Below are 26345 nucleotides of genomic sequence, written 5' to 3'. Positions count from 1 at the left end.
CTGGCTAACCTGGGACCAAGTGCTGCGCCTCGCTGAGCCCCCACCTAACACACTATAAAGGGGAAGCAAAGTGGCACAGATGCATTTGCAGCGCCCTGTAGATGGTAGTAGATAACCACCTGTCTGTCTGCCCACTCCAGCTCCAAACCCCTAATGAGCCAGGGCCTCTCCTTCTCTAAGGCAGCCCTCAGCACCTCCTGCTCAGCTTAGACCACAATGCCTTGTCTGGAATCCCAGAGAGGACTCAGAACAAGCAAACTAAACCATTATGTCCCTCATGGCTGTTAGCGCTCTGCTTCCTGTCTTCTCTGGCCACAGGGTCCAGAGTTTATACCAAGTCTTCAGGAACCCCAAGGGGATGGGGCGAATGACCCCTGGTGGCTCAGTGCTGTAAATTAACCTGGGTTTGTCTGAGCCACATGGCACATGACTTTGCATCCTGAGGCACAGTGACAAGGCTGGGTATAGCACAGAGTGGGGAGGGAACGTCTCTGAAGAGACAGGCTGGGAACATAAAAGGCAGCATCGCAGCTGCAGATGTGTCAAGCAGATGTCCCTTCAGAGCCACTAGCAATCACCCCCACTCCCCCAAAATGGTGTCTCCCTAGACACCTCAAAATCTGTCAAACCTCTGGATTTATGGGGCAGCCCCATAGCCTAGTGGTTAAGAGAAGTGGATCCCATGTGGCCAGCAGCAGCTCAAATCCCAGACCTGGGCCACCTGGTGGCTGGGCCCCACATGGCTGACTGCACAGTTCGGGGCTTCGAAGCAGCACGTTGGGAAACAAACCAGGTGCACGTGTGTGTGTGTGTGTGTGTGTGTGTGTGTGTGTGCGCCCAAAATCCCCAAAGGAGAAATAGAGAAGGGACTGCAGCATGGCCATTCCCCCATAGGAGAGGTGTTTTCTTACTTTTTCTCTCTCTCTTTCTGGGAAGTGAACACACCCTTTAGCAAATTTAAAAGACAAAAACCAAAATCCTAGCCCTGGCATTTTGAAAAATACCAGGCACGTGCATATGCATGCCCAAGATTCTAACAGGAGGAGGAAATGGAGGAGAGGGGATTGTGACTTGATCACACCCCACTGGGGGGAGTGTTCTCTCCCTTTCTCTCTCTCTTTCTGTGTCTCTGTCTCTGTCTTTCTCTAGGGAGTATAGATTATCTCTGATGATTAAAAAAATTCTATACTTATGTATGTGTAAGTATATCTAAATATATAAGTGCCTTCATTTACAGCACTTAATAAATGGTATGCAACTTTTTTTTTTTTTACGTATATTATTACTTAAATGAGAGTTGTAAATACCTATGGAAGGAGATTTTAGAGCAATATTATGGTGTACTTCTGCCCTCGTGTGGCCATATTTGTGTATTACAACAAAATACAAATTCCACATTAAACTGCCAGCCAGAGAAAAACTGCATCAGCATAAAAAAATTCTATCCATAAAAAGAGATAGTCGAAGCCCAACTCACAAAGGCAGAGAGGAGGGCAAGGACAACAACTGAGTCACTTGAAGGTTTTCTCAAATAAGGGCATGATGCAGATCAGCCTCACATAAAGATGATGAACCAAGATCTCAACACACAGAATGAATTACAGCCCAAAGGAGTCTCCTCTTTGCTGCAGGATTCACATCTGCATTTTAATCCTATGATTTACAAATATATATTTAGAGCTGGTAGGTGAAGTAGTTAGCGTGCTGGACTCCCATACGGCTGACCACGGTCCAAGTCTCTGACCTGGCAGCTTGTTTTCTCGTTTTCCTTCTCTTTCTCTCTCTGATCAAACTTTAAAAATAATAATAATTCTTTTTAAAAATTATATATATATATATATAACCAGCAGATGGCGTAATGGCTATGTCACTGGACTCCCACTTAGTCAACCATGGTTCGAGTCCCAGACCGGTGGCTTAAACCCATGATGGGCACATGTGTGTGTGTGCGCCAAAGATCCCAAGAGGAGAATGGAGGAGAAGGGATTGCAGCGTGGCCATCCCCCCTGGGGGGTGATTTCTCGCTTTGTCTGTCTGTCTCTGTCTTTCTGGTGAGCGTGCACGCCCTATAGTAAAAATCTTTTTCTTTTTTAAGAGGTTTGTGCTTTAGGGAACATGTGCTTTCCATCAAGAGAGAAAGAGCCAGAAACAGTGAGAGGTGATTTTCAAACCACTGGGTCCAAGACTTGAATCTCTGCAGGCTGTGTGGGAGTCCAGCGATATAAGCGCTATGCCATATGCTGGCCCCACTAAATCATATATATATAATTTCAGAGCAATATTATGGGGTGTATATATGCATATAAAAATAAAATTTACACTGAACTTTAGAATCAGAAGAATCATCAAGGTAGCATTTTTTTATAACATCAAAAGTAGCCTCAACAAACTTAGTGAAAAGAGCAGATGCACATCTATTTGACAAAAATCTTAATAACTATTATGGAGGGAGTACTGTTTTAAGTTCTTTTCATGCATTTTCTTTTAATGGCACAAAGACGATGTACTTTTATCCTCACTGTGTACAGACTAAGATATGGTAACTCAGAGAGGTTAAACCTTGCCTACTGGTTACATAGTGAGTAAGTGGGAAGCCCAGGGTTTGAACCCAGGCAGTTTCACGTTGGGTTTTTGTTGTTATAGTTTTTGTCAGAGGGTATATCGCTTACAGAGTGCAAAAGAAAGTACCCCATATGAGGCATGGTCATGCCACAATCACTTCTCCTCCAATCTCTCACTCCTTTGGGGATTTGGGGCACAGTGCACAAGATCCCAGCATGTTTCTCAGGTTGCGGGATCTGGAACTTGAACTGTGCAGTCGACCGTGTGGGATCCAGTTCCTTTAACCACCAGGCCACACGCTGCCAGGCATTTTCTCCACACTTCCTGTTCCCTCAAAAAGAGGACCTCTGGTAGACACATGTATGAACTGTAGCCAGAGAGCCCACAACCCAGCTAGGGAAGGGAAAGGAAGGGAAGAGGAGGGGAAGGGAGAGGAAGGGAAGAAAGCCAGCCCTGTAGTCTAGTAGTTAAAGGAGCCAAATCTCACATTGCTGATCACGGTTCAAGTCCCAGCCCTACTGGCTTAAAATCATGTCAGGTACATGTACATACCTGACCCCCAAATCTTGACAGAATTGAGAAATGGAAAAGAAGGGATGTGGCGTGACCCAGTCCCATAGGGACAAGGTCTTTATCCCCTTCTCTTTTTCTCTCTATCTCTCTATCTCTCTCTAGTGAGTGTTTGCACCTCTGGCAATTTTCTTTTTTTAAAAAGGAGAAGGAGGAGAAGAAAGAAAATGCATATCATAAAAAAAGTTATACATGGATTTCAAAAAAAAAATTGCACCAAAATGAACTCGTACTCTAATTCCATTTTTCCACAAACTTTTTGAAGTCCCCTCATACTATCTGTACTTACATGGGACCTTCCACTCCAAGGATATTCATAAAGAAATCCTACCTATCCTAGAGGGTAAGAAAATCTCACCATCCTGGACACCTGAGGGACCTTCGGAATGGACACAAGACCTCAGAGACTCTGGCTTCATTTTGCCGTTGGAAAGCCTGTTACTTCCAAAGTTTTCAACATTATCAACAACCAGAGCAACAAGCTGATGTTTACGGGGTGCTGCTCTGTGCCAGAGTCTGAGCTGAACACTTTGTAACAGTCATCTCATTTCCACATGGCAGCTACTTAAAAACAGGGGATGATCACTGTCTCTACTCAACAGGTGAAAAGACACACACATCAAGTCTGATAGGTGGCCACTGGCCACATTAGTTAACTGCATCACAGCAGAGTAAAAACAGTGGACAATTTAATACATACATTTAGAAAAACAAATCTCGAAGAACCGTTAACAAATGCGCACAACATAATGTCATGTTCAACGCTGAAGAAGGCGAACTTGTGAATATCCTTGACTTAATTACTATGCACTGTTTGCATGCCTGAGAAAACATATGGTAGCTCACAAAGATGTGCTTCGATTAACGTAAACCAGAAATCATAACTTTTTAGAGCTAAAAAATAAATGGACAAGAATAATATTTTTTTTTTTTGGAGAGGTTTTTGCTATAGGGTGTGTTCGCCCGACAGACAGATAGAGAGAGACATAGAGACAGAAAGCAGGAAATCACCCCCAAGGGGGGATGGCCACACGGCAATCCCTTCTCCTCTATTCTCCTCTCGGGATCTTGGGCACGCACACACACGCGCCCGGCGTGAGTTTAAGTCGCCGGGTCCGGGACTCGAACCATGGTCGACTACGTGGGAGTCCAGCGACATAGCCATTACGCTAACTGCTGGTCCCCCAAGAATAATAATTTTTTGAAAATTAAATACAACTTAAAATTCAACTCCTTGGTCATAAGCGCTAACCATGATTCAAGGTCTCGCCAGCCCTGGGTGGCTAATGGCTAGCGGCTAGCACGTGGAATGGCACAGATGGGATATTCTGCCATTGGAACAGAAAGCTCCATTGGCCTGCACAGGCCTAATGAGTGATGTGACTTGGCCAAAGTGACTCCATTAATAAGTGGCAGATCTGGAAGAGGCTCTAACTGGAACAACATTGTTAATGACCCCGTCAAAGGCATGAGAGATCCCAAGTGCTTTCCCAACACTCAATTACTGAGGGCCTGCTATGTGCCAGGGACTATGCAGGGCTCAGCCAAACACCTGCTGCCCAAGGAGTGGCAAGCGGGTGTCTGCTGGCAGATATGGGGCAGGGAGTGCAGGGTTGCCTCCGATCACCTCCAGGACTTCCTTGCGCACATCGACGATCCGGAACCAGTGTCGGAGCTGGGGGAAGCCATCCAGCTCGGCGTTGCGCTCCTGCAGGGCCACCTTCTTTTTGCAGGACAGCTGCCGGCTGAAGTACTTCACCAGCTTGCTCTGGGGAGACACGAAGACAGAGGACACATCTCAGAGGCTCTGTCACAAGGAGGAGAGGCAAGAGTCCCCCATCACTCCCACCTGAACCCTATAGTGAATGCATCCCTCCAGAAATTCACGCACTGAAGCTTGGTGAGCCATGGTAAGAGTAGAGGCTTAATCTCGTGATGGTGTTGAAAGGTGAGTCCTGTGGGAGGTGAATGGGACTGATAAGGGCACCAGGAAAGGGCCCCCATGGTTGACTGCTGGTAGCTTTACAAGAGTAGTCAAAGGACACACATGCTCTGTTCATGCTCTGTCTTGCCAACTGATGCCCTGAGCCACCTTAGGACTCTACAGATTCCCATCAGCAAGAAACCCCTTACCACATGGAGCCCCTCTTCCACCCAGGGCCTCCAAAACCGTGAGTTAAATAAACTTCTATTCTTTACCAATCAGTGTGGTATTCAGTTGTTAGCAACAGAAAAACAGACTAACACAAGCAGCTTGCTCTATGGAGGCAAAGAAGAGGTCACAGGACATGTCACCCACGTATGTCAGAGGCAGTGTCACCCACTTGAATCCCAGCCAACGCTCAATTTTATTTTAAAGGTTTTTGTCAAAGGGCACGTGTGCTTGCTGGAAAGAGACAGGAGGAGGGAAAATAAGAAATCACTCCCAGGGGAGATGGCCACACCACGATCCTTTCTCCTCCATTTTCCTCCCAGGATTCTGGATATGCTTGCACATGCATCCAGCATGATTTTCAAGCCTCCAGATCTGGGACTCGAACCACAGTCAGCCATGCAGAAATCCAGCATCTTAACCACCATGCCACCCACTGGCCCACAACCCTGTATTTTAAAGACTTTGGTTCAACTACAATGAGATCCAGTTTTTTAACTCCTCTCCCCACATCTGTGAAAATGGCAGGCAGATGCCAACCTCTGGGTGCATGGGGAGCCCTTCAGTGGAGAGCCCTGGAGCTGCATCATCTACATTTCAATTGCACATGTCCTTTGACACCTCCCAATTCCACTGCTAAGAAGGTGTCCTGCAGATATCCATCCCCGGGAACATGACTGGATATAGGCTATTCTTGCAGTTCCGTTTGCATTACAGAAGACTGCAAGCATTCTGAGAGGCCACCAGGTGGACACTCACACAAATGACTCTACAGCCACACAAAGGAACTCCACTCCGACTCTGAAATAAAAGGACTAAGTACTGATGCAGAAGAGTTTCCAAAATACATGGATAAATACAGTGTATCCAAGATACACCGATACAATGATAGATAAAAATATGAACTCTCTCATTCTTAGGGAAAATGTTCCCAGGCACCAATCTTTGTAAATGCAGAGATTCTCTCTGGAATGATTCCCAATCCTCTAGGGAAGGAAGGGAAAGGGTGGGGAAGATAGGCAGGAGAAATACTTCACCTAAGCCCTTTGTACTGCTGGAATTGTAAGACATGCAGGAGGACTCACAAATTAACAAGACACTTTTAAAATGCTAGGAATCTGAACTATGTGTGCATTTGGAGGGATGTCCTGACAAGAGAAAGGGAAGTTTTTTATTGCTAGTTTTATTTTTAAAAAAACAAACAACAACAACAAAAACTGGGCTGGCCCCATATCACAGCAGTTAAGCACTATGCAAAGAAGGTCAGATCCCACATGGCCAATAGGGGTTCGAGTCACAGCTCTGTCAGTTTGAAAAACACACTGGGTGCATGTGTGCATTGGAACACTGGAAGAAAAAGGATTGTGGCACAATCAGGCTTCCTTGAGAGGGTTCTCTCTCTCTCTCAAGCATGTATATGCAACCTCTGGCATAAAAAATGAGTAATGTAGGCAAACAACAAAGATGCAACACATATGTGTGTGAGCAGGGAAAAAAAGAGGTAGAAGAATAAACTCCAGGCATCTAACTTGGGGCAGGGAGGCCTATAGAAAGGGTGGGGGGAAATGGTTACAGGGTTCTTTTCTTTTAAATAACTATTTAATTTACTTATTATTTTTTAATTTGCTATAGAGCACGTGTGCTCACCAGAGAGATGGTGGGGGAAGGGACAGTGGTAAGCAAGCCACCAGGTCCAGGACTTGAACCATCGTTGGCCATTAGAAGTCCAGTGTCCCAACCATGATGCCACCTGCTGGCCCCATGAGATTTCTTAATATATCTTTTTTTTTTTTTTGCTTTGCTTCAATAGATGCCCAGAGTATACTATCATCTTTGTCATTTAAGATATATTTGATATGTTTTATAGAGATTTTATATCTATACACATGCAAAGAATATAGTTAATAAAACTAATTAAATGAAACAACATTGTAACCCTTAGGTATATAGATGCCTGCGGGATTTCAAAGCACAGTCTTTCAACATTTATCAAGAACATGGTTGTGGAATTCCAGGACCCCAGAATTCAGAGGTGGGGTAAGCATCTGTTGCTTCTGCCTAACTGGTCTCCAATTTCCCTTTTCTGAAAACAGCATTTCAGCTTTCATCCATCCACCCCACCCTACCCCAGCTGCAGAGTGGGCAGTAACAGCCACAGCACTTGGATCAAGGACAGCAAGTGACCCAGCTGTGCTACTGAAATGTTCCAGAAGCCCTTGCAAGCTCTCAGGCCACAGCCCTCACTTCCCACCGGCACTGCAAGGTGGGTGTCAAGGGAGCAAGGAGCCCGGGTCACCTCTGCAGCCCTCTGAGAGCCTGCCTGAAAGTCAGGATAATATAGAATGAAAACAGCTGAGAGGTGGAGACGCACGCCTAACCACGTCCACATCTGAGCCCCTGGACTGAGCATGGCAACCAACTGGCTGGGAGGGCTGAGCAGAGGACCATGGCATGAGACCCTGTTGTAGGCACTAGTCTTTTCTTTTTCTCATTTTTTCTTGCATAAAACAAAGAAACTTTTTTTTTAAAAGGATAGCAACCTTTGGGGTTACCAGATGGCACTGAGGTTACATCACTGGACTCCCACAAACTGACCACAGTTCAAGTCCCGGATCCGGTAACTTCAAAATCATGCCGGACATGTGTATGTGCATGCCCAAGATCCCAGGAGGAGAACAGAGGAGAAGGGATTGCAGCATGGCCATCCCCTCGGGGGGTGGGGTAGAGTGGTGATTTCTCACTTTCCCTTTCATTGTCTTTGTCTCTCCCTCTCATTCTGGCAAGTGCACACACCCTAAGGCAAACAGTTCTTTCTAAAAATTGGGGGGAAAAAAAAGGATGACAACTTTCACTTTATCAGTAAGATGCATAAAACTAATTTCAGGCCCAGTCACTGAGGTGCAGCAGCAACACAAATGTCCTGCCAGGGTGGAAGCCACATGGTTGACCGTGGGTTTGGATCCCAGGGTTGGCTTGAAAACATAACCACCACACATATGAGCACTTAGGAGCCTGAAGAATTAGAGGGATAAAGGAAATCCTGAGATGACAGGACCCTGTCAAACATGCTTCTCTCACAGGCATGCACACATGTGTGTACCTGTGCACATTATCACTAAGCAATAAAAGTTAACTTAAAAAAACATTTTAAATTTTAATTATGTTGCTAGATGTCCCCAAAAGTCTTGCTAAGTATTTTAAAAGGCTTAATGAGTTTATATTAAAGCTCAAAGATTTGGATCAGTGGTATGGAGATTGCAGTGACTGGATCCCACACGGCCAACTGTGCAGTTTAAGTACCCAACCCAACAGCTTGAAAATCATGCCAGGCACATGTGTGTGCATGCGCAAAATTCTGAAAGGTAGAAGAGATGGGGAGAGGGGATTACAGCCATGGTCGTCCTCCATGAGGGCTGCTTTTTTACTCCTCTGCCTTCTCTCTCTCTGGAGAGTGCAGATACTCTATGGAAAATTAGGGGGAAGAAAAAAAAGCTCAAAAATTTCACTATGAAAAACATGACTGATCCTATCAATATGGTTGTTTGTGTTTGTTTTTGTTTTTGTTGTTGTTTTTGCCATAGGGTGAGTGCACTTGTCAGAGAGACAGACAGTGAGAAATACTACCCCCACACACACGCAAGAAAGCTGGCCACACCACACCTGCTCTCGGGATTTGGGGCACACATGCATGCACACCCAGCATGAGTTTCAAGCTGCCATGTCTGGGACTCAGACCACAGTCAGCATGTGATAATCCTGCGACATAAGCACTACGCCATCTGCTGGTCCTCCCATTAACAGGTTTTTTTTTTTTTTTTTGAGAGATTTTCACTGTAGGGCGCGTGCGCTCGCCAGACAGACAGAGAGAGATATAGAGACAGAAAGCGAGAAATCACCCCCCAGGGGGGATGGGCACGCTGCAATCCCTTCTCCTCCATTCTCCTCTTGGGATCTTGGGCACACACGCACATGCGCCCGGCGTGAGTTTTAAGCCCCCGGGTCCGGGACACGAACCGCGGTCGACTACGTGGGAGTCCAGCGACCTAGCCATTACGCTAACTGCTGGTTCCCCCATCAATATGTTTTAAAGACCACTTATTTCTGTAACTTCCTTGAAACTTTTATAAGTATATCATAATGAAGTTTACATTATTTATCAGATGCAGAACTCAGAAACTCACACCTTTATGGGGAACTGAGGTTCACCCGCAGGGGTGAGTCTGGACTCTATCACAAGGGCTGCTGAACAAAGAAACACGAATTGGGTGGTCTAAACAGCAGAGATTTGTTGTCTCAGTTCTGGAAGCTGGAGTCCGAGTTCAAACACTAGCAGAGCTCTTTTTGAATAAGGTCTGGCTTTGTTGCCCAAGCCAGCTCATGATCCTCCTGCCTCAGCCTCCCAAATCCCTGGGATTACGGGTATGTACCTCCATTCCCAGGCTTTAAGTTGGACCAGGAATTGAACTCGGGCCTCCCACGTGGTCCCAGCCTACAGAGCACAGCATCTTAGCAGTGTGACACTGTGGCTGGGCCACAAAGAGCATGTTCTTGTGCAGCCTACTTTTTTTCACTCAGTAGTAAGCCTTGAGGATCTGTCCACGCTGGTGCCTACAGAGAGCTGCCTCATTCTTTTTCATCTTCTGCATGAGGGAATCCTTTGAGACCAGGGTCAAAAGCCCATGATGAGAGCAGTTGTGTGAGTCTGCTAGGGAGCATTTTTGTCAACTGGGACAAAGTATTTTCCAGAATAATGGCCACACCAGCAGCCACCATTGACTACATATTAAGAGTATGCTTGGTGCTGTGGGCTTGGTGCTTTGAATGTGTGCAAACTTGTTTTGTTGTTGTAGGGCGTGCGTGCTTGCCCGAGACTGACAGAGAATGAGAGACAGAGAGAAAGTGAGAAGGCACCCCCAGGGGGAACAGTCACACTACAATCCCTCTCTTCCATTCTCCTTTTGGGATTTTGGGTACGCGTGCACACATGCACAGCTGCCTGGTCCGGGACTCAAACTGCACAGTTAGCCGTCTGGGATCCAGCGCGTGAACCTCCATGCCATTTGCTGACCCTGTGTGCGTTCATCACTGATCCATGCAATCGTGCTAGTGAGCTGTGAGGCTGGTACTCTGAGCCACTCTGATCAAAACGGAGGCGTCCACAGCGTAAAGCACTGGTCCAGGTCCACAGAGCTATTTCAGTGGGAGGAGCCAGGGCTTAATATAAAAGCTCCCTCTCTTTACCGGTTTGTTCATGGCTCCTCCCTACTGAACTGGAAATCCAAATGTTGGGCCAAGGGGCAGAGAGAGGGCCTTATTCATTTTAGGAAGACTTCTTTTTTTTTTTTTTTTTTTTTTTTTGGAGAGATTTTCACTGTAGGGTGCGTGCGCTCGCCAGACAGACAGAGAGAGACATAGAGACAGAAAGCGAGAAATCACCCCCCAGGGGGGATGGTCACGCCGCAATCCCTTCTCCTCCATTCTCCTCCCGGGATCTTGGGCACGCACGCACTCGCGCCCGGCGTGAGTTTTAAGCCACCGGGTCCGGGACACGAACCGCGGTCGACTACGTGGGAGTCCAGCGACATAGCCATTACGCTAACTGCTGGTTCCCAGGAAGACTTCTAAGTATCACGGGAGAAATGAGTTTCCGAACTGTGGTTACAGGGTTCGACCACGTCGCTTTGGCAGTCTGGGCCACGCTCTCATCTGTGAAGTGAGCACCTGTCACCTTCCCTCGTGAGCCTGACACCTCACAGGAGACAGTGTGCAGAAGACAGGCACAGCCCACGCACCTGGGTCCTGTCTGTTGAAGGAGTGCTAGGATTCAGGTGAGGTGTTCTCAGGGTCACCCAGGGACTGGAATCCTGCACCTGCCCTAGAGCCAAAATCAAGGGGTATCCCTCTAATGGTGCATTAGGAACAGAGAGTGGTTAGGGAGCAGATGAAGAAGACAGGTGGGGAAGGTGGCCTCAGATTCCAGTTTCTTCTGAGGCAAGGAGGAACCAGAACCTCCTTTAGGACAAGAATGTGGCCAATCTGAGCAGGTGAAACGCAGAAACCATCCTGAGCGGGAGGCTGGACTGGGCAGAGATCAAGTCACACCTCCCAATCGGGGACCCAGGAAGGAGTGGCTCTTTCTACAGGTTCCCCAAGCCCGAGGTCACAGAATAACTTTGGCTTTCCGTTAAGAGTGGTTTGCTCTGAGCCAAGTGCTGAGGTGAGCACTTTTTACAAATCACTGTATTTTATTTAATCCTCACAACACTGAGAGGGCTGACTACTGTCCCCATTTCACATAGGAGAAAACGAAAGCCCAAAAAGGATAAAACTTGCCTGAAGTCCTCAAGCTACTAAATAGATTTGACTCCAAGTCTAACAAACTCATACTTACCGACACACAAAGAACATCACGACCTGTTACCAAGCGAAACAACACGGCAGCCACATCAACAGTACAGCAAAGTCCCGTCTCCTGCATATAAAATGCATGTGTGCACATGTGTGTGTGTGTGCATATGTGGAGAGCTAAAGATATAAATCTAGATATATTCAAGCACACACGCATACACAGAGTAGAAGGAAGTGCCCACAAAACGTGAGCATCTCGGGTTATTTAGGTAAGGTTTCTTTGATTTGTATATATCTGTATCTTAGTATTTTTCTATAAGCTTGAATGACATATGAAAATGAGTGACAAATCTTATGAAAATCAGACATTCACCAGAGATAAGAGGGGCCGGGGAGTGGCACAGCGGTAATGTAACTGGACCCCCATGGGAAGATTCCATGCCCACGTCCCAGTTTCCCTCTGCCTGCTGAGTACACAGGTGTGCCCATGACCCACACCAGCTGAGGTGGACTAGGGCTGAGGGGTCGGCTGCTGGGGTGGTGGACTGCAGTGCAAAGACCCTCTTGGAGAAACCTGTCTCTGTCTCTCTCTCTTTAGGAAATAAATAGATTTTTCTTTTTAGAAGTTTTTACATGAAGGCATGTGTACTCACGAGAGAGAGAGACAGAGAGTGAGAGGGAAATCAGCCCCCAGGGGGGATGGTCATACAACAATCCTTCTCCTCCATTCTCCTGCCAGGATCTTAGGCACACACACACACATGCCCAACATGATTATTAAGCTACTGGGGTCTGAGACTCGAACTGTGGCTCCATGTGGGAGTACAGTGACGTAACCGCTATGTCATCTGCAAAAATAATTTTTTTCTTTTTTTGTTTTTTTTTTTTTTTTGGAGAGGTTTTTGCCATAGGGTGCATGCGCTCGCTAGACACACAGAGAGAAACAGAGAGAGAGAAAGCGAGCAATCCCTTCTCCTCCATTCTCCTCTCGGGATCCTGGGCACGCACGCACACGCGCCCGGCGTGAGTTTTAAGCCACCGGGGTCCAGGACATGAACCGCGGTCGACTATGTGGGAGTCCAGTGACATAGCCATTACGCTAACTGCTGGTTCCCAATAAATCAATTTCTTAAAAAGACGTGATTATCCTTAGTATCAGCTATCTCATAAATTAGTTCTGAACACAAACATGTATATGTGCTCGCATGCATGCTAACATCCCAGACATCCTGTTAAGCGCTTAATACACATTGTTTCATTGAATCTCACAATGGCCCCAGTACAACCCCCATTTTACAGATAAGGAAATTGAGGGACATACTAGATAACTTCACATTATTTCCCTCTTTCCCCAGTTACAAATCACCTTTGAATGTCTGTTAAAAATTAAGCTTTTGGGACCAGCAGATGATATTATGGTTACGTTGCTGGACTCCCACACATTTGGCTGTGATTCGAGTCCTGGACCTGGTGACTTAAAACTCATGATGGGTGCATGTGCGTGCATGCCCAAAACCCCTGGGGGAGAAGGGATTCCAGCATGGCTATTCCCCTGGGGAGCAATTTCTCGCTTTCTGTCTCTGTCTCTCTAGCGGGCGCACATGCCCTATAGCAAAAAATCTCTTTAAAAAAAAAAAATCCAGCTTTCAGGCCATCCCCTAGAAATTCTGAGTCAGTGAATCTGGGGGAGGCCCAGGAGTCTGTGACAACAAAAAGCACCCCAATGATTCGAAGGCTCAGGCAAGCATGAGAAATATCCACCTACTGTCTGAATTATTACGTAATGAAAACAGTCTGTTCTCAGGCAAGTTTAAGAATCTGAGTCCTTGAGCAATAAAACCAGGCCAGAAACCCCATTCAAGAGGCCAAGGTTCAGTATCCTTGGCAAGCCGTCCCTGCCAAGAGTGGGGGGCTCAACTGTGTGACAGAAATTGAGCAGTTTCTAGGGCAGATGGCACCAGTCCAGGGAGGCAGAAAAGACAGATGTGCAAATGCACATGGCAAGGCCCCATGGGACGAGCTAGAGAGGAGGACAGCCCAGGCTCAGGGTGGGCCCCAAAGATGCAATTAGGAGGATGGCCACTTATACAGTGATACTCTGGGGTCACAGAAGGATATGGATGGGAATTCTACCTTTAGTCTAAGAGAAACAAGGGCTCTCAAACATTCATTTGCAGTTTCTCTACCTGTGTTCTGATAACCAAGAGCCAGGGATAAAATAAATAAATGACAGCCACCCCTGCCTTTATGGCAAGGTGATTGAAGATAAGCCCCATCCCCCTTCAGATAAGAGGAGGTTGAGAAAGCAACCCTTTAATAGCGATTATACTTATATTGACTACGTCCCCATTTTACATTTGGACCCTTTGATAGCTATTTATGTCTATTGAATCTAATTGTTTCAAAGTGAGCCTTGTATCTTGTTTAGGTGGGGTTTTTTATTTGTTTTTTTTTTTTAAGGAGAGATTTTTACCATTGGGCGTGTGCGTTCACCAGAGAGACAGAAAGCGAGAAATCACCTCCCAGGGGATGGCCACACTGTAATCCCTTCTCCATTCTCCTTTCAAGATCTTGGGCATGCACGCACATGCTCCTGACATGAGTTTCAAGCCACCAGGTCCAGGACTTGAACCACAGCTGACTATGTGAGAGTCCAGTGATGTCTATTATGCCATCTGCTGGTGCCCAGGTGTTTTTTTTTTTAATCTATTATTCTACTAAATAATTTTTATTATGCTTTTAAAGTATTGGCTACAAAGTATCAGGAAAGAAAAAAGCTGACTCTTTACCACAGATGGTGTGAGAGGTTCTGATCTCCCCATTCTATAGATCCGATATTGATCTTAATCCTCCACATCACTAAGTAATTTCCAAAATGGTTCTAAAGATACCTTATTTGAGTATTGTGCCAACACTGAAGTGGGTGTTAGATCATGATTAATGGGGCTGGCCTAGTAGCCTAATGGTTAAGGAAGTAGGATCCCACATGGCATACCATGCAATCAAGTCCCAGCCCTGGTGGCTTGAAAATCACTCAAGGGGAGGCCGGCATGGTGGTTAAAGGTGCTGGACTCCCACAGGGTTGACCACGGTTTGAGTCCTGGACCTGGAGGCTTTCTTTCTCACTTTCCCTCTCTCTCAATCTGTCCCTCTCTGGTCAAATGGGAAAAAAAAAAGGAAAAGGGAGAGACAGAAAGAAAGAAAGAAAGATTCTTAAAAAAAAAAATGGAAAATCACTCAAGGTATGTATATGTGTGTGCTCCAAATAACAGCAGAATATAGAAATGGGGGTGAAGGGACTGCAATGTGACCACACCACGGTGCAGAGTGCTTTCTCTCTCTCTCTCTCTCTCTCTTTCTCTCTCTTTCTCTCTCTCAAGTGCACGCACCCTCTGGCAATAATGATAACAATAAACCTGCTATGGTAAGTCTAAAGAAAGAGGAGGAACCAGCGGTTAGCGTAATGGCTATGTTGCTGGCCTCCCATGTAGTTGACTGCAGTCCGAGTCTTGGATCTGGTGGCTTAAACTCACGCCGGGCACGTGTGCGTGCATGCCCAAGATCCTGAGAGTGGAGGAGAAGGGATTGAAGTGTGGCCATCCCCCCTGGGGGGTGATTTCTAGCTTTCAGTCTGTTTCTGTCTGTCTGTCTGGCGAGTACATGCACCCTATAGCAAAAACCTCTCCCCCCCCAAAAAAAAAAAGGAAAAAGAAAGAGAAACTGAGGATCAGAGGTCTTGGAATTATGCCTGAGGTCATATAGCTAAAGAGACATCTAGTGGGGCCAGCAGGTGGTGTAGTGGTTATGGTGCTGTACTCCCACATGGCTGACCATGGTTTGAGTCCCGGACCCGGTGGCTTAAAATTCACACTGGGCTCATGTGTGTGCATGTTCAAAATCCTGAGGGGGAAAATGGAAGACAAGGGATTGCAGCATAGCCATCCCCCCGGGGGGGGGGGGGGTGATTTCTCACTTCCTCTCTTTCTCTGTCTCTGGCGAGTATACGTGCTCTGTAGCAAAAATCTCTCTCTTTTTAAAAAAAAAAAAAAAAAGAGTCACCTAGTTTTCACAGGACTTAAAATTCAAGACCTTGAATTCCCAGTCACATGCCCTCTGCTAAGACCATGCTCTGCTGAAATGGACCATTAAAGGCTGAGAACACAGTAGAAAGGAGACCTATATGGCCTTATCCTGCCAAGCGGCCTAATGATTTTCAGGTCACCCTCAATTCAAATCCATGCAGAGCCGAGAAGCAAAATGACCGAAGGTCCCATATTCAGATAAAGAAACGCAGGACTTTTGGAAACAACTCATGCACGCTGAGCCCACTTTCTGACCCTGAAAGGATCCTAGATTGCGGAATTCTATGAGAACCCGGAGCTGTAATTCTCCGTTTCCTCACCAGAGGGCAGCCTAGCACCTTCCACAGCAGATGGAAATTTTTTTTCAGGCCCTCCTCCATCTGAGCATCCTCAATGCCTTATTACTGTACATCGTATTAGCATGATGGTAAATTTAGCAGCATAAACTACTGTACATCGTATTAGCATGATGGTAAATTAAGCAGCAGTAACAAAAAAAAAAAAAGAAAGAAAGAAATTAAGAAGTCAAGACATGTGACAGAGTTAAAAATACTCATGTCTGAAATCCCTAATGTGAGACAGGGAACTTTTCACTTACAATTGAAACCAAGATAAATCCAAAGACCTCTGGGCAAGTCTCCAGGGTTTGGTTTGCAAGAGCCCCAGACCATCACCCTGGAGGTGCTACTTTTAAAAACTAAAACAGAGTCTGTGAAAACCAAAGGGAAAGTAGCCCATGTGCGATTACTTGAAAAAAAAATTCATGGAAACATGAACTTAATTAAATAGCAGCTTATTTTGATGCAATAGAATCTGATATCCATGCATAGTTTTTTCATAATACACATTTCCCACAAACTTTTTGAAAACCTGTCCCATTGAGGATAGTCTATGTATCGGGCCCTGAACAAATATCATCTCTGGTGTAGACCTTTTGGCCACCCCAGGGAAAGGCCTCATCTTCCAGCCCATTTTACACACAAGGACACTGAGGCTCAGGAACAGGATACAGCTGGTCTTATGATCACAGAAGAGGCAGGCTCCAGGGCCCTCTGTACCCCTCTGGATCACCTGTCAGCACCCCACTACTGCTGCCTTCTCTGCAGCAGGCAAAGGCTAGCAGCGAAGGGCTCCTTGTTCTGAATCCGCAGGGTTCAGCCTTTATGCTTCCTCTTCTAAGTGCCCAGAGCGCTCTTCTGCCATCTTTAGGCACAAATGGCACGTTGCCATCCTTGAGGTGTCACCGCTTCCAGGCCACCCCTTAATTCCACCATTGCACCACCCAGCTTTCTTCCTTGGTAGCACTTTGCTATTGCACAAATTAGCCTGTTTATTGGTTTTTATGGTTACCCCACCACCACCACCACCACCACCACCACACATCCATTAGAATGTCAGCTCAAGAAAGCGCAGGCTCTGCCTGTCTTTTCAGCAGTGTTCTGATCCGTGCCGGGTAAACAGTCGGTGCTCCCCACATTTCTGTCTGAATTTCGATAAACCAGCACCCTCGAGGGTGGGTGCCAGGCCTCTGGAATGAATCCCAACTTTTTCCCGGTGACTGCAGCACCTTGGACACTGGCACTGGCCCTGGCTCTGCTGCCAAGGCCGTAGGGTTATCGGACCCTGAGAGGGTAATGAAATCGCAGCAGCCGCAGCCAGCAGGGGCCCGACGCCTTCCCGCGGTTGCCAAGACAACCATTGTCATAACATCCCAGGCGCTGGCTTGGTGGGGTCAGCTGACAGGGGAGAGAATTATTTGACTCTGGGAACGGTCTCAAGTAACCTGCCAATTTGCATCCACAGGCAAATTCACTCCTGAGGGAAGGTTGGAGGCCTAGGAGAAGCTCCCTTCTTCCTCTCCCAGCCCCCTCCCGCTGGGAAGATCGCTCAGACCAAGGCAGAGGACTCCCCAGCCTCAGGCAACCCCCCAGGAAGCTGGGTCGAGGTCGCCTGCTCTGCAGAAACAGCGCGCTGCCCATTGCTCTGGGTTAAAGCCTCAGTGTTGCTGGCGGCTTCTCTTTTTCTTTACATTACTAACGCTAATGAATATTATAAACCATAATAAAAAGAATTTGTATATTTAATGAGCATTTACTAGATGCTAGGTCCAGTAGTAGCTTTCTTTTTTTAAATATAATTATTATTTTTATTAATTTTATTTATTCATTCATTTATTTTAAATTGACCAGAGCGTGAGACAGAGTGAGAGAGAGAGAGAGAGAGAGAGTGAGAAAGCAAGCCACCAGGTCCAGGACTGGAACCATGGTCAGCCATGTGGAAGTGTCCAACGCCTTAGCCATCACGCCACCTGCTGGCCCCAGTAGTAGTTTTTTTACATAACCATTATGATTTTTTTAAAAGTTTGTTATATGGCACATGTGCTCCCCAGAAAGAGACAGAGAGAGAGAAAGTGAGAAAGCAAGCCACCGGGTCCAGGACTCAAACCATGGTCTGCCATCTGGAAGTTCAGCACCATAACCACCACACCACCTGCTGGCCCTAGATAACCATTATGATGTTAACATTTATGCTATAACAATACATTACACAATAATGCATCTATGCTACAGGTCTATCTATACTGTATGGGATAGTCATAGATATAGATGATAATTCATACATAATAAATAGTAAAATTTAAAATATAACAATAATTCTACTATATAGCATAACTCATATATTTATGATAATAAGGTGGATTTGTTGATACTTTTTTTAAAGTTTATCCATGTCTTCCATGAAAGGACAGAGAGAAAGCCCCCCACACAGGTTGATGCCATGATCTACCCCCAGCCCCTGCCAGTCCTGGATCACGGACGTATGCGTTCCCCGTGTACTCAGAGATCTCCGGATGAGAACCGGGAACCTTCCCATGTGGGTCAGTTTATAGAACATCGTGTTTTACCACTGCTCCACTAACCAGCCCCTGTTGATACCTCTTATACGCCAGCCTGTGCCTGCTTTATGTTAAGAATACTGTTAATATTAATAAGCTATTATACAATAATATATAATCATAGCCAAATTTCACTGAGCACTGACTCTGTCCCAGACACTGTGCCAAATGCTTTATTAATATAGCATGATTTTATTTTCATATGCATCCTCAGGACTAAAGACCATATTAAGCTCATTTTGGTGATGAGAAACCGAGACCCCAAGTGCCAGTGTCACCCTCATAAAGTCACATGCTAACAGACAGGACAGAGGCCATCCCCAGACCTGTCCGCTCCTTATTTCCCAACCACATTTCAGGGCTGTCAAGCTTCAGCTTGCAGTGGCATCAATTGGGAGCTCGTTAAAAACATGCATGCAGGGGTCAGCAGGCGGCACAGTAGCTAAGGCCCTGAACTCCCACATGACCAACTCTGTGGTTTGAGTCTTGAACCCCGTAGCTTGAAAAACACACTGGATGCATGTGCCTATGTGCCCCAGATCCTGAGGGAATGGAGGAGAAGGGATTGTGGTATGGCAATCCCCCCCAGGGGGTGACATCTCACTTTCCCTGTCTCTCTATCTCTCTCTGGTGAGCACACATGCCCTATGGCAAAAAAAAAAAAAATGTTTGCAGAGCCCCCTCTCCTTTCCCCAACCTACGTCCATGGAACATCCACTCTAGGGATGGAAGTTTCTCTGTTCTCCTTTCCTTTTGAATTTCACTATGTGTATGCACTTGCCAGAGAGAGACACACACAGATAGAGAGGTCAAGTGAGAAAGCACCCCCCATGGGGAGCAGTCGCCACAATCCCTTCTCCTCCATTCTTCCTCCTTTCTGGATTTTGGGAATGCACGCACATGTATCTGGCATGTTTTTCAAGCTGCGCAGTCGGTCATATGAGATCCAGCACCTCAACCACCACCGTCCCACAGAGGCACAAAGTTCAGAATCGCCACTCTTGGCTCTGCTGCCCAGCCCTGTATTAAACTGGTTCTTCATTGCTCATTAACACACCATGCCAATTAGGAGATCTGATTAAACAAATGAGTCCTGGAGTGTGGAAATTCTGGAAAGGGCAGTTACGAGTGTGGTGTGTGGATCTTGAAAAGGAAGAATAGAAGCAAAGTGTGTGTGTCAGAGAGACAAAACTCCTAAGAATACACATCCCCTTAGGACTCTCCCCAATTTTTGCAACACAGCAGTAGGGGTCAGCTCCTAGGTAAATCTGTACATGCCCATGATTCTGGCTGAGAAGGCTGGGGGAGGGTTACCATGTGAGACGCTGTTGAGATGCCCATCTTCCTCTCAATAAATAGATGAACTTTTTTTTTTTAAAAGAGAGATTTTTTTGCTATAGGGCATGTGCACTTGCCAGAAAAGCAGAGAGAGATGGAGAGAGAGAAAATGAGAACTCACTTCCCAGGGGGATGGCCATGCCACAATCCCTTCTCCTCCACTCTTTTCTTGGGATTTTGGCCATGCATGCACATATACCTGGCCTGAGTTTTAAGCCGTCAGGTCTGGGACTTGAACTGCGGGACTCCAGCGATGAAACCATTATGTCATCTACTGGTCCCAACCTGCGTTTGTCTTTTTTGGAGAGGTTTTTTTTGTTTGTTTGTTTGTTTGTTTTTTGTTTTTGTTTTTTTTTGAGAGATTTTCACTGTAGGGCGCATGCACTCGCTAGACAGACAGAGAGAGACATAGAGACAGAAAGCGAGAAATCACCCCCCAGGGGGGATGGTCACGCCGCAATCCCTTCTCCTCCATTCTCCTCTCGGGATCTTGGGCACGCACGCACACGCGCCTGGCGTGAGTTTTAAGCCACCGGGTCCGGGACACGAACCGCGGTTGACTACATGGGAGTCCAGCGACATAGCCATTACGCTAACTGCTGGTTCCCCGAGAGGTTTTTTGTTTTTGTTTTTGTTTTTGTTTTTTGTTTTGCTATAGGGCGTGTGTACTCACCAGACAGAGAGAGAGAGACAAAGAGACAGAAAGTGAGAAATCACCCCGCAGAGGGGATGGCCACGCCGCAATCCCTTCTCCTCCATTCTCCTCTCGGGATCTTGGGCATGCACGCACACGTGCCCAGCGTGAGTTTTGAGCCACCAGGTCTGGGACGCGAACCGCGGTCAATTACGTGGGAGTCCAGTGACATAGCCATTACGCTAACTGCTGGTCCCCCAACCTGCGTTTTTCTTTAAGTAAGTAAATAATAACACATATTTTTGTTCAGGTGTGGCTTTTGGAGAGCAAAGTCAGTCCTAATGACTCCCACACTGCCCCTACCACACACTACCTGCCCCCTTTTAATCATTCAGGCTGTACAGACAGATGCATGTTTGTGGAGCAGGGGTCCACTCTTAGCACCTACATTTGAAGCAGAAGACCCGCTGGCAAGTGATAAAGACAGATGGTGTTGATGAAAAGAAAAAGCTGGTGGGTGGGTGCTGGACTGGAGAAGATAATGCTGGAGTGGAATTGGACAGGAGTTCTGTGACCTGAGGCTAGCTCCATGATGCAATAGTGATCCACTGCCCAAGGGAAGCCAGATTCCACACAGTGACCGTGGTTCAAATCCCCAGCCCAGTAAGCCTGAAATACATCAGTTACACATGCAAGTGCCCAGGGTCTGACAGGCTGGAGGACTGGAGGAAGAGGATCACAGCCTGGCCAGACCCTGGGGACACTGCTTCTCTCTTCTTCTTTCTCTTTCTCTTTCTCTCTCTCTCTCTCTCTCTCTCTCTCATGTGAGCATGTACTCATGCTATCATGAATAAAGAAAAAAGAAGAAAAGTTCTGAGACCTCATGCCTGTATCCCGGGACATCTAAGGGGACTGAGAACCAGACTCAGGGAGCAATCAGATCCTCTGTGGACGGTCTGCCCTGAGCCCGTGTTGCCTTATCATCCATGGCTGATCCACAGGGAAAGTGGAGTTAAGATCTCAGACTCAAAGCAAGATCAACTGCATCTAGGATAAAACACACATGTACCAACAACAGCACTTATCTGGGCAACTGCTGAGCAACTTCACGCTCTGACCACAGAAGCCTGTTCCACTCAGGGCTGCACTGCCCAATAGAGTAGCCTCCTCACACAAGCGCCTATTTAGGGGTCAATTGAAATTAATTAAAGTTATATAAATAAACAACACAGTGAATAAAAAAGGGTCACATGAATGGACTTCAAAAAGGTTGTGAAAAAAATATAATTAAAGTAGGAGTTTTTTCATGGCCAAAAAAAAAAATGTAAAAGCAATCCATAACTTTTTTTTTAAAGAGGTTTTTTGCTATAGGGCATGTGCGCTCGCCAGACAGACAGACAGAGAGACAGAAAGCGAGAAATCACCCCCCAGGGGGGATGGTTACGCCACAATCTCTTCTCCTCCATTCTCCTCTCAGGATCTTGGGCACGTGCGCACATGCGTCCTGCGTGAGTTTTAAGCCGGGTCTGGGACGCGAACCACGGTCGACTACATGGGAGTCCAGTGACATAGCCATTACGCTAACTGCTAGTCCCCATAACTTTTTCATAATATACATTATATCTTGAACTTTTTAACGATCCCTCATAGACACATAGTGAATAAATATGCATCTTATCAGAACCATTAACAATAATCCAGACAGCATCCCCACTGAGCAATCTGGTCACTATGCAACCCTAGAGAATCCAACACTCAAAAAAACTTCACTAGAACTTAACTCTAGAGGTAGCATGGTAGTTAAGGCACTGGACTCACACACGGCTGACCACGGCTCAAGTCCCAGACCTGGCAATTTGAAAATCACACCAGATGCATGTGTGTGCAAGCCCCAAAATCCTGAGAAGACAATGGAGAAGAAGGGATTGAGGTGTGACCATCCACTCTGGAAGGTGATCTCTCTCTCTCTCTCTCTCTCTCTCTCTCTCTCTCTGGCAAGTACATGCACCCAATGGCAAAAAAAAAACTTTAAAAATTTAACCTGAGAATTGTGAGATAAACTAGTATCCTTAAGGAGTTAATATCTTGAAATTTTGGGAAGCTCTAGGATAAACTATAGACATATTTCAGATGATTAAACCCATAATAATATTTGGATTAAAGAGCTGTGTATTTGGGGTATTTTATCTTATATTCTTCTAATGTTACATAATTTAACTCTACCTCGAAGTATGTGACTGAATAATTTAGACATGTATTTTAAGTTGAAATTGAATTAAATTCAGATACAACATTAGAAAGTGACTTGAGGTTCAGTATATATGTTTAATGTTTTAGGTTTCTATGGGCTATAAGTAATTTAGAAGGTTTGTCTATCAACAATTAGAGAACTTTAAAAAATTCTATACATCAGGGCTGGCAGGTGGTGTGGTGGTTAAGATGTGGACTCCCACATGGCCAACCGCAATTTGAGTCCCGGACCTGGCAGCTTGCTTTCTCATTTTCCCTTTCTCTCTTTGATAAAATTAAAAAATAAATAATAATAACAAATAAAATAAAATAAATCTTAGAAAGAAACCAATGAAGATTTTTTTTAATTCCACATATCAAATTTATAAATGCAGTTTCTGTTATTTGAAGATGCCTTATTAACTAAGGTTATAATCAGAAGCACATATTATGCAATATCCCCTTATATGTGATTGCTAAAATTCATTTATCTGAATAAAGCAATAATAATAAAATGTGCAAGCTGAACTTAAAAGCATAAGAAAAACTGAAGGTAATGATTTTTGCTTTAAGAAATTAAATATTGGGGGGGGGGGCAGCAGGTCGTGTGGTGATTGAGGGCACTGGACTCCTACCTGGCTGACCACAGTCTGAGTCCTGGACCAGGCAGCTTGCTTTCACATTCTTTCTCTCTCTCTTTTGTCCCTCTCTGGTCAAGTTAAAATAAATAAATAAATAAAGTTAAATAAAATAATTCTTTAAAAGGAAAGAAAAATAAATTAAATATTGAGACCAGCAGATGGCATAATGGTTACGTCACTGGACTCCTACATAGTTAACCATGTTTCAAGTCCTGGACCTGGCGGCTTAAACTCACGGTGGGTGCACATACGTGTGTGCATGCTTGAAATTCCAAGAGAAGAATGGAGGAGAAGGGATTGCAATGTGACCATCCCCCTGGGGGGGTATGATTTCTCACTTTCTGTCTCTGTCTCTCTGGCAAGTACATGCACCCTATACCAAAAACCTCTCTCTAAAAAAAGAAAAGAAAAAAGAAAAAAATTAAATATTAACTTCTTAAACCAAAAAATTATTACATAAAAGTAAAAATGTAATTCTCTGGTTGCAGCAACCATTTTTCTTCTTCTTTTTTTTTTCACTTTATTTCTTCAATGAAAGACAGAGAAAAACCCTCAGCAGGGTTTCTCAAGCCACAATCCACCCCCAGTCTCGGCCAGCCTAGGTCGTGGACACATGTTATGCACCTGCCATACTAGAAATGTCCTAGGATGTGAAACCGGGACCTGTCCCACATGGGTCCAGTTGCATTACTGCTGTGCCCCCTTTTTCCAACCACTTTTCTTTTTCTGAGAGAGATTTTTTTTGCTTTATGGCATGTGCACTTGCTGGAGAGATAGAGAGACAGAAAGAGAGAAATCACTCCCCAGGGGAAACGGCCATGCCTCAATCCCCTCTCCTCCACTCTACTCACACACATGCCCTGAGTGAGTTTCAAGCTGCCGGATCTGGGACTCAAACCATGGTCAGCTACATGGGAGTCCAGTGCCTCAACTATGCCACCTGCTGGCATCTCCAACCACCTTTCAATTGCTCAATAGTCATTTGTGGCCAGTGACTAGCATATCGGGTAGCATATTTAGAATGTATTCATTATCACATGGGATGTTTCCTCTAAATTCTGGTTCAAATTTTTATCAGATCACTTAAAAAAAAAAAAAAAAGGCACTCCAAAACCATTTTCCCCAAATAGACTATATAAATATTTCTAAGATGTTCAGGATTGTCTTAATGGAAAATACTGGCTCCTGAAAGAAAGGAGCCACAGACAGGGGTGGGAAGGATAGAAAACAATGCAGGGAGGGGCTGGAAGGAGGTGTGGTGGTTAAGGGCACTGGGCTCCCACATGGCCAACCAAGGTGCGAGTCCCAGACCTGGTGGCTTAAACTCATGCTGGGCGCGTGTGTGTGCATGCCCAGGATCTTGAGAGGAGAATGGGGGAGAAGGGATTGAGGCGTGGCCATTCCCTCTGTGGGGTAATTTCTCGTTTGCTGTCTCTCTGTCTCTCTCTGTCTTTCTGGCAAGTGCACACACCCTATAGCAAAAATCTCTCAAAAAAAGAAGGGGCTAATCAAATTCAAGAATTAAACATACACACACACACACGCACACACACACACACACACACACACACATGCACACACCTTTTCCATATTGTTTCATTGGCAACCATGGAAGTAAGCTTTTGAATCTCCATTCAAGAAAGAACTTGTTCTCTGACCAAAGTAAGCGCAATGGGGTGATAGCCTGTAACTGAGAGCACCTTCAGTCTCTATGGGGGGGGGGGGCAGCAGGTCGTGTGGTGATTGAGGGCACTGGACTCCTACCTGGCTGACCACAGTCTGAGTCCTGGACCAGGCAGCTTGCTTTCACATTCTTTCTCTCTCTCTTTTGTCCCTCTCTGGTCAAGTTAAAATAAATAAATAAATAAAGTTAAATAAAATAATTCTTTAAAAGGAAAGAAAAATAAATTAAATATTGAGACCAGCAGATGGCATAATGGTTACGTCACTGGACTCCTACATAGTTAACCATGTTTCAAGTCCTGGACCTGGCGGCTTAAACTCACGGTGGGTGCACATACGTGTGTGCATGCTTGAAATTCCAAGAGAAGAATGGAGGAGAAGGGATTGCAATGTGACCATCCCCCTGGGGGGGTATGATTTCTCACTTTCTGTCTCTGTCTCTCTGGCAAGTACATGCACCCTATACCAAAAACCTCTCTCTAAAAAAAGAAAAGAAAAAAGAAAAAAATTAAATATTAACTTCTTAAACCAAAAAATTATTACATAAAAGTAAAAATGTAATTCTCTGGTTGCAGCAACCATTTTTCTTCTTCTTTTTTTTTTCACTTTATTTCTTCAATGAAAGACAGAGAAAAACCCTCAGCAGGGTTTCTCAAGCCACAATCCACCCCCAGTCTCGGCCAGCCTAGGTCGTGGACACATGTTATGCACCTGCCATACTAGAAATGTCCTAGGATGTGAAACCGGGACCTGTCCCACATGGGTCCAGTTGCATTACTGCTGTGCCCCCTTTTTCCAACCACTTTTCTTTTTCTGAGAGAGATTTTTTTTGCTTTATGGCATGTGCACTTGCTGGAGAGATAGAGAGACAGAAAGAGAGAAATCACTCCCCAGGGGAAACGGCCATGCCTCAATCCCCTCTCCTCCACTCTACTCACACACATGCCCTGAGTGAGTTTCAAGCTGCCGGATCTGGGACTCAAACCATGGTCAGCTACATGGGAGTCCAGTGCCTCAACTATGCCACCTGCTGGCATCTCCAACCACCTTTCAATTGCTCAATAGTCATTTGTGGCCAGTGACTAGCATATCGGGTAGCATATTTAGAATGTATTCATTATCACATGGGATGTTTCCTCTAAATTCTGGTTCAAATTTTTATCAGATCACTTAAAAAAAAAAAAAAAAGGCACCCCAAAACCATTTTCCC

At 45.5% G+C, this 26345-nt stretch overlaps 1 protein-coding gene across 1 annotated transcript in view; it reads right to left on the bottom strand.

Annotated features, from left to right (window-relative positions):
* The window catches only part of KSR2 (kinase suppressor of ras 2), a 423164-nt gene that overhangs the window by 320188 nt on the left and 76631 nt on the right, over nucleotides 1-26345 (bottom strand). The window contains exon 2 of the mRNA XM_006151569.1: nucleotides 4760-4900. Coding sequence (XP_006151631.1) covers nucleotides 4760-4900 — 141 coding nt within the window. The remainder of the gene's footprint in view (nucleotides 1-4759; nucleotides 4901-26345) is intronic.

This window comes from Tupaia chinensis, unplaced genomic scaffold (genome assembly GCF_000334495.1).
Source record: "Tupaia chinensis unplaced genomic scaffold, TupChi_1.0 Scaffold000320_1, whole genome shotgun sequence".
In the NCBI taxonomy this organism is placed as follows: Eukaryota; Metazoa; Chordata; class Mammalia; order Scandentia; family Tupaiidae; genus Tupaia; species Tupaia belangeri.
This window is presented reverse-complemented; position numbering and strand designations above follow the sequence as displayed.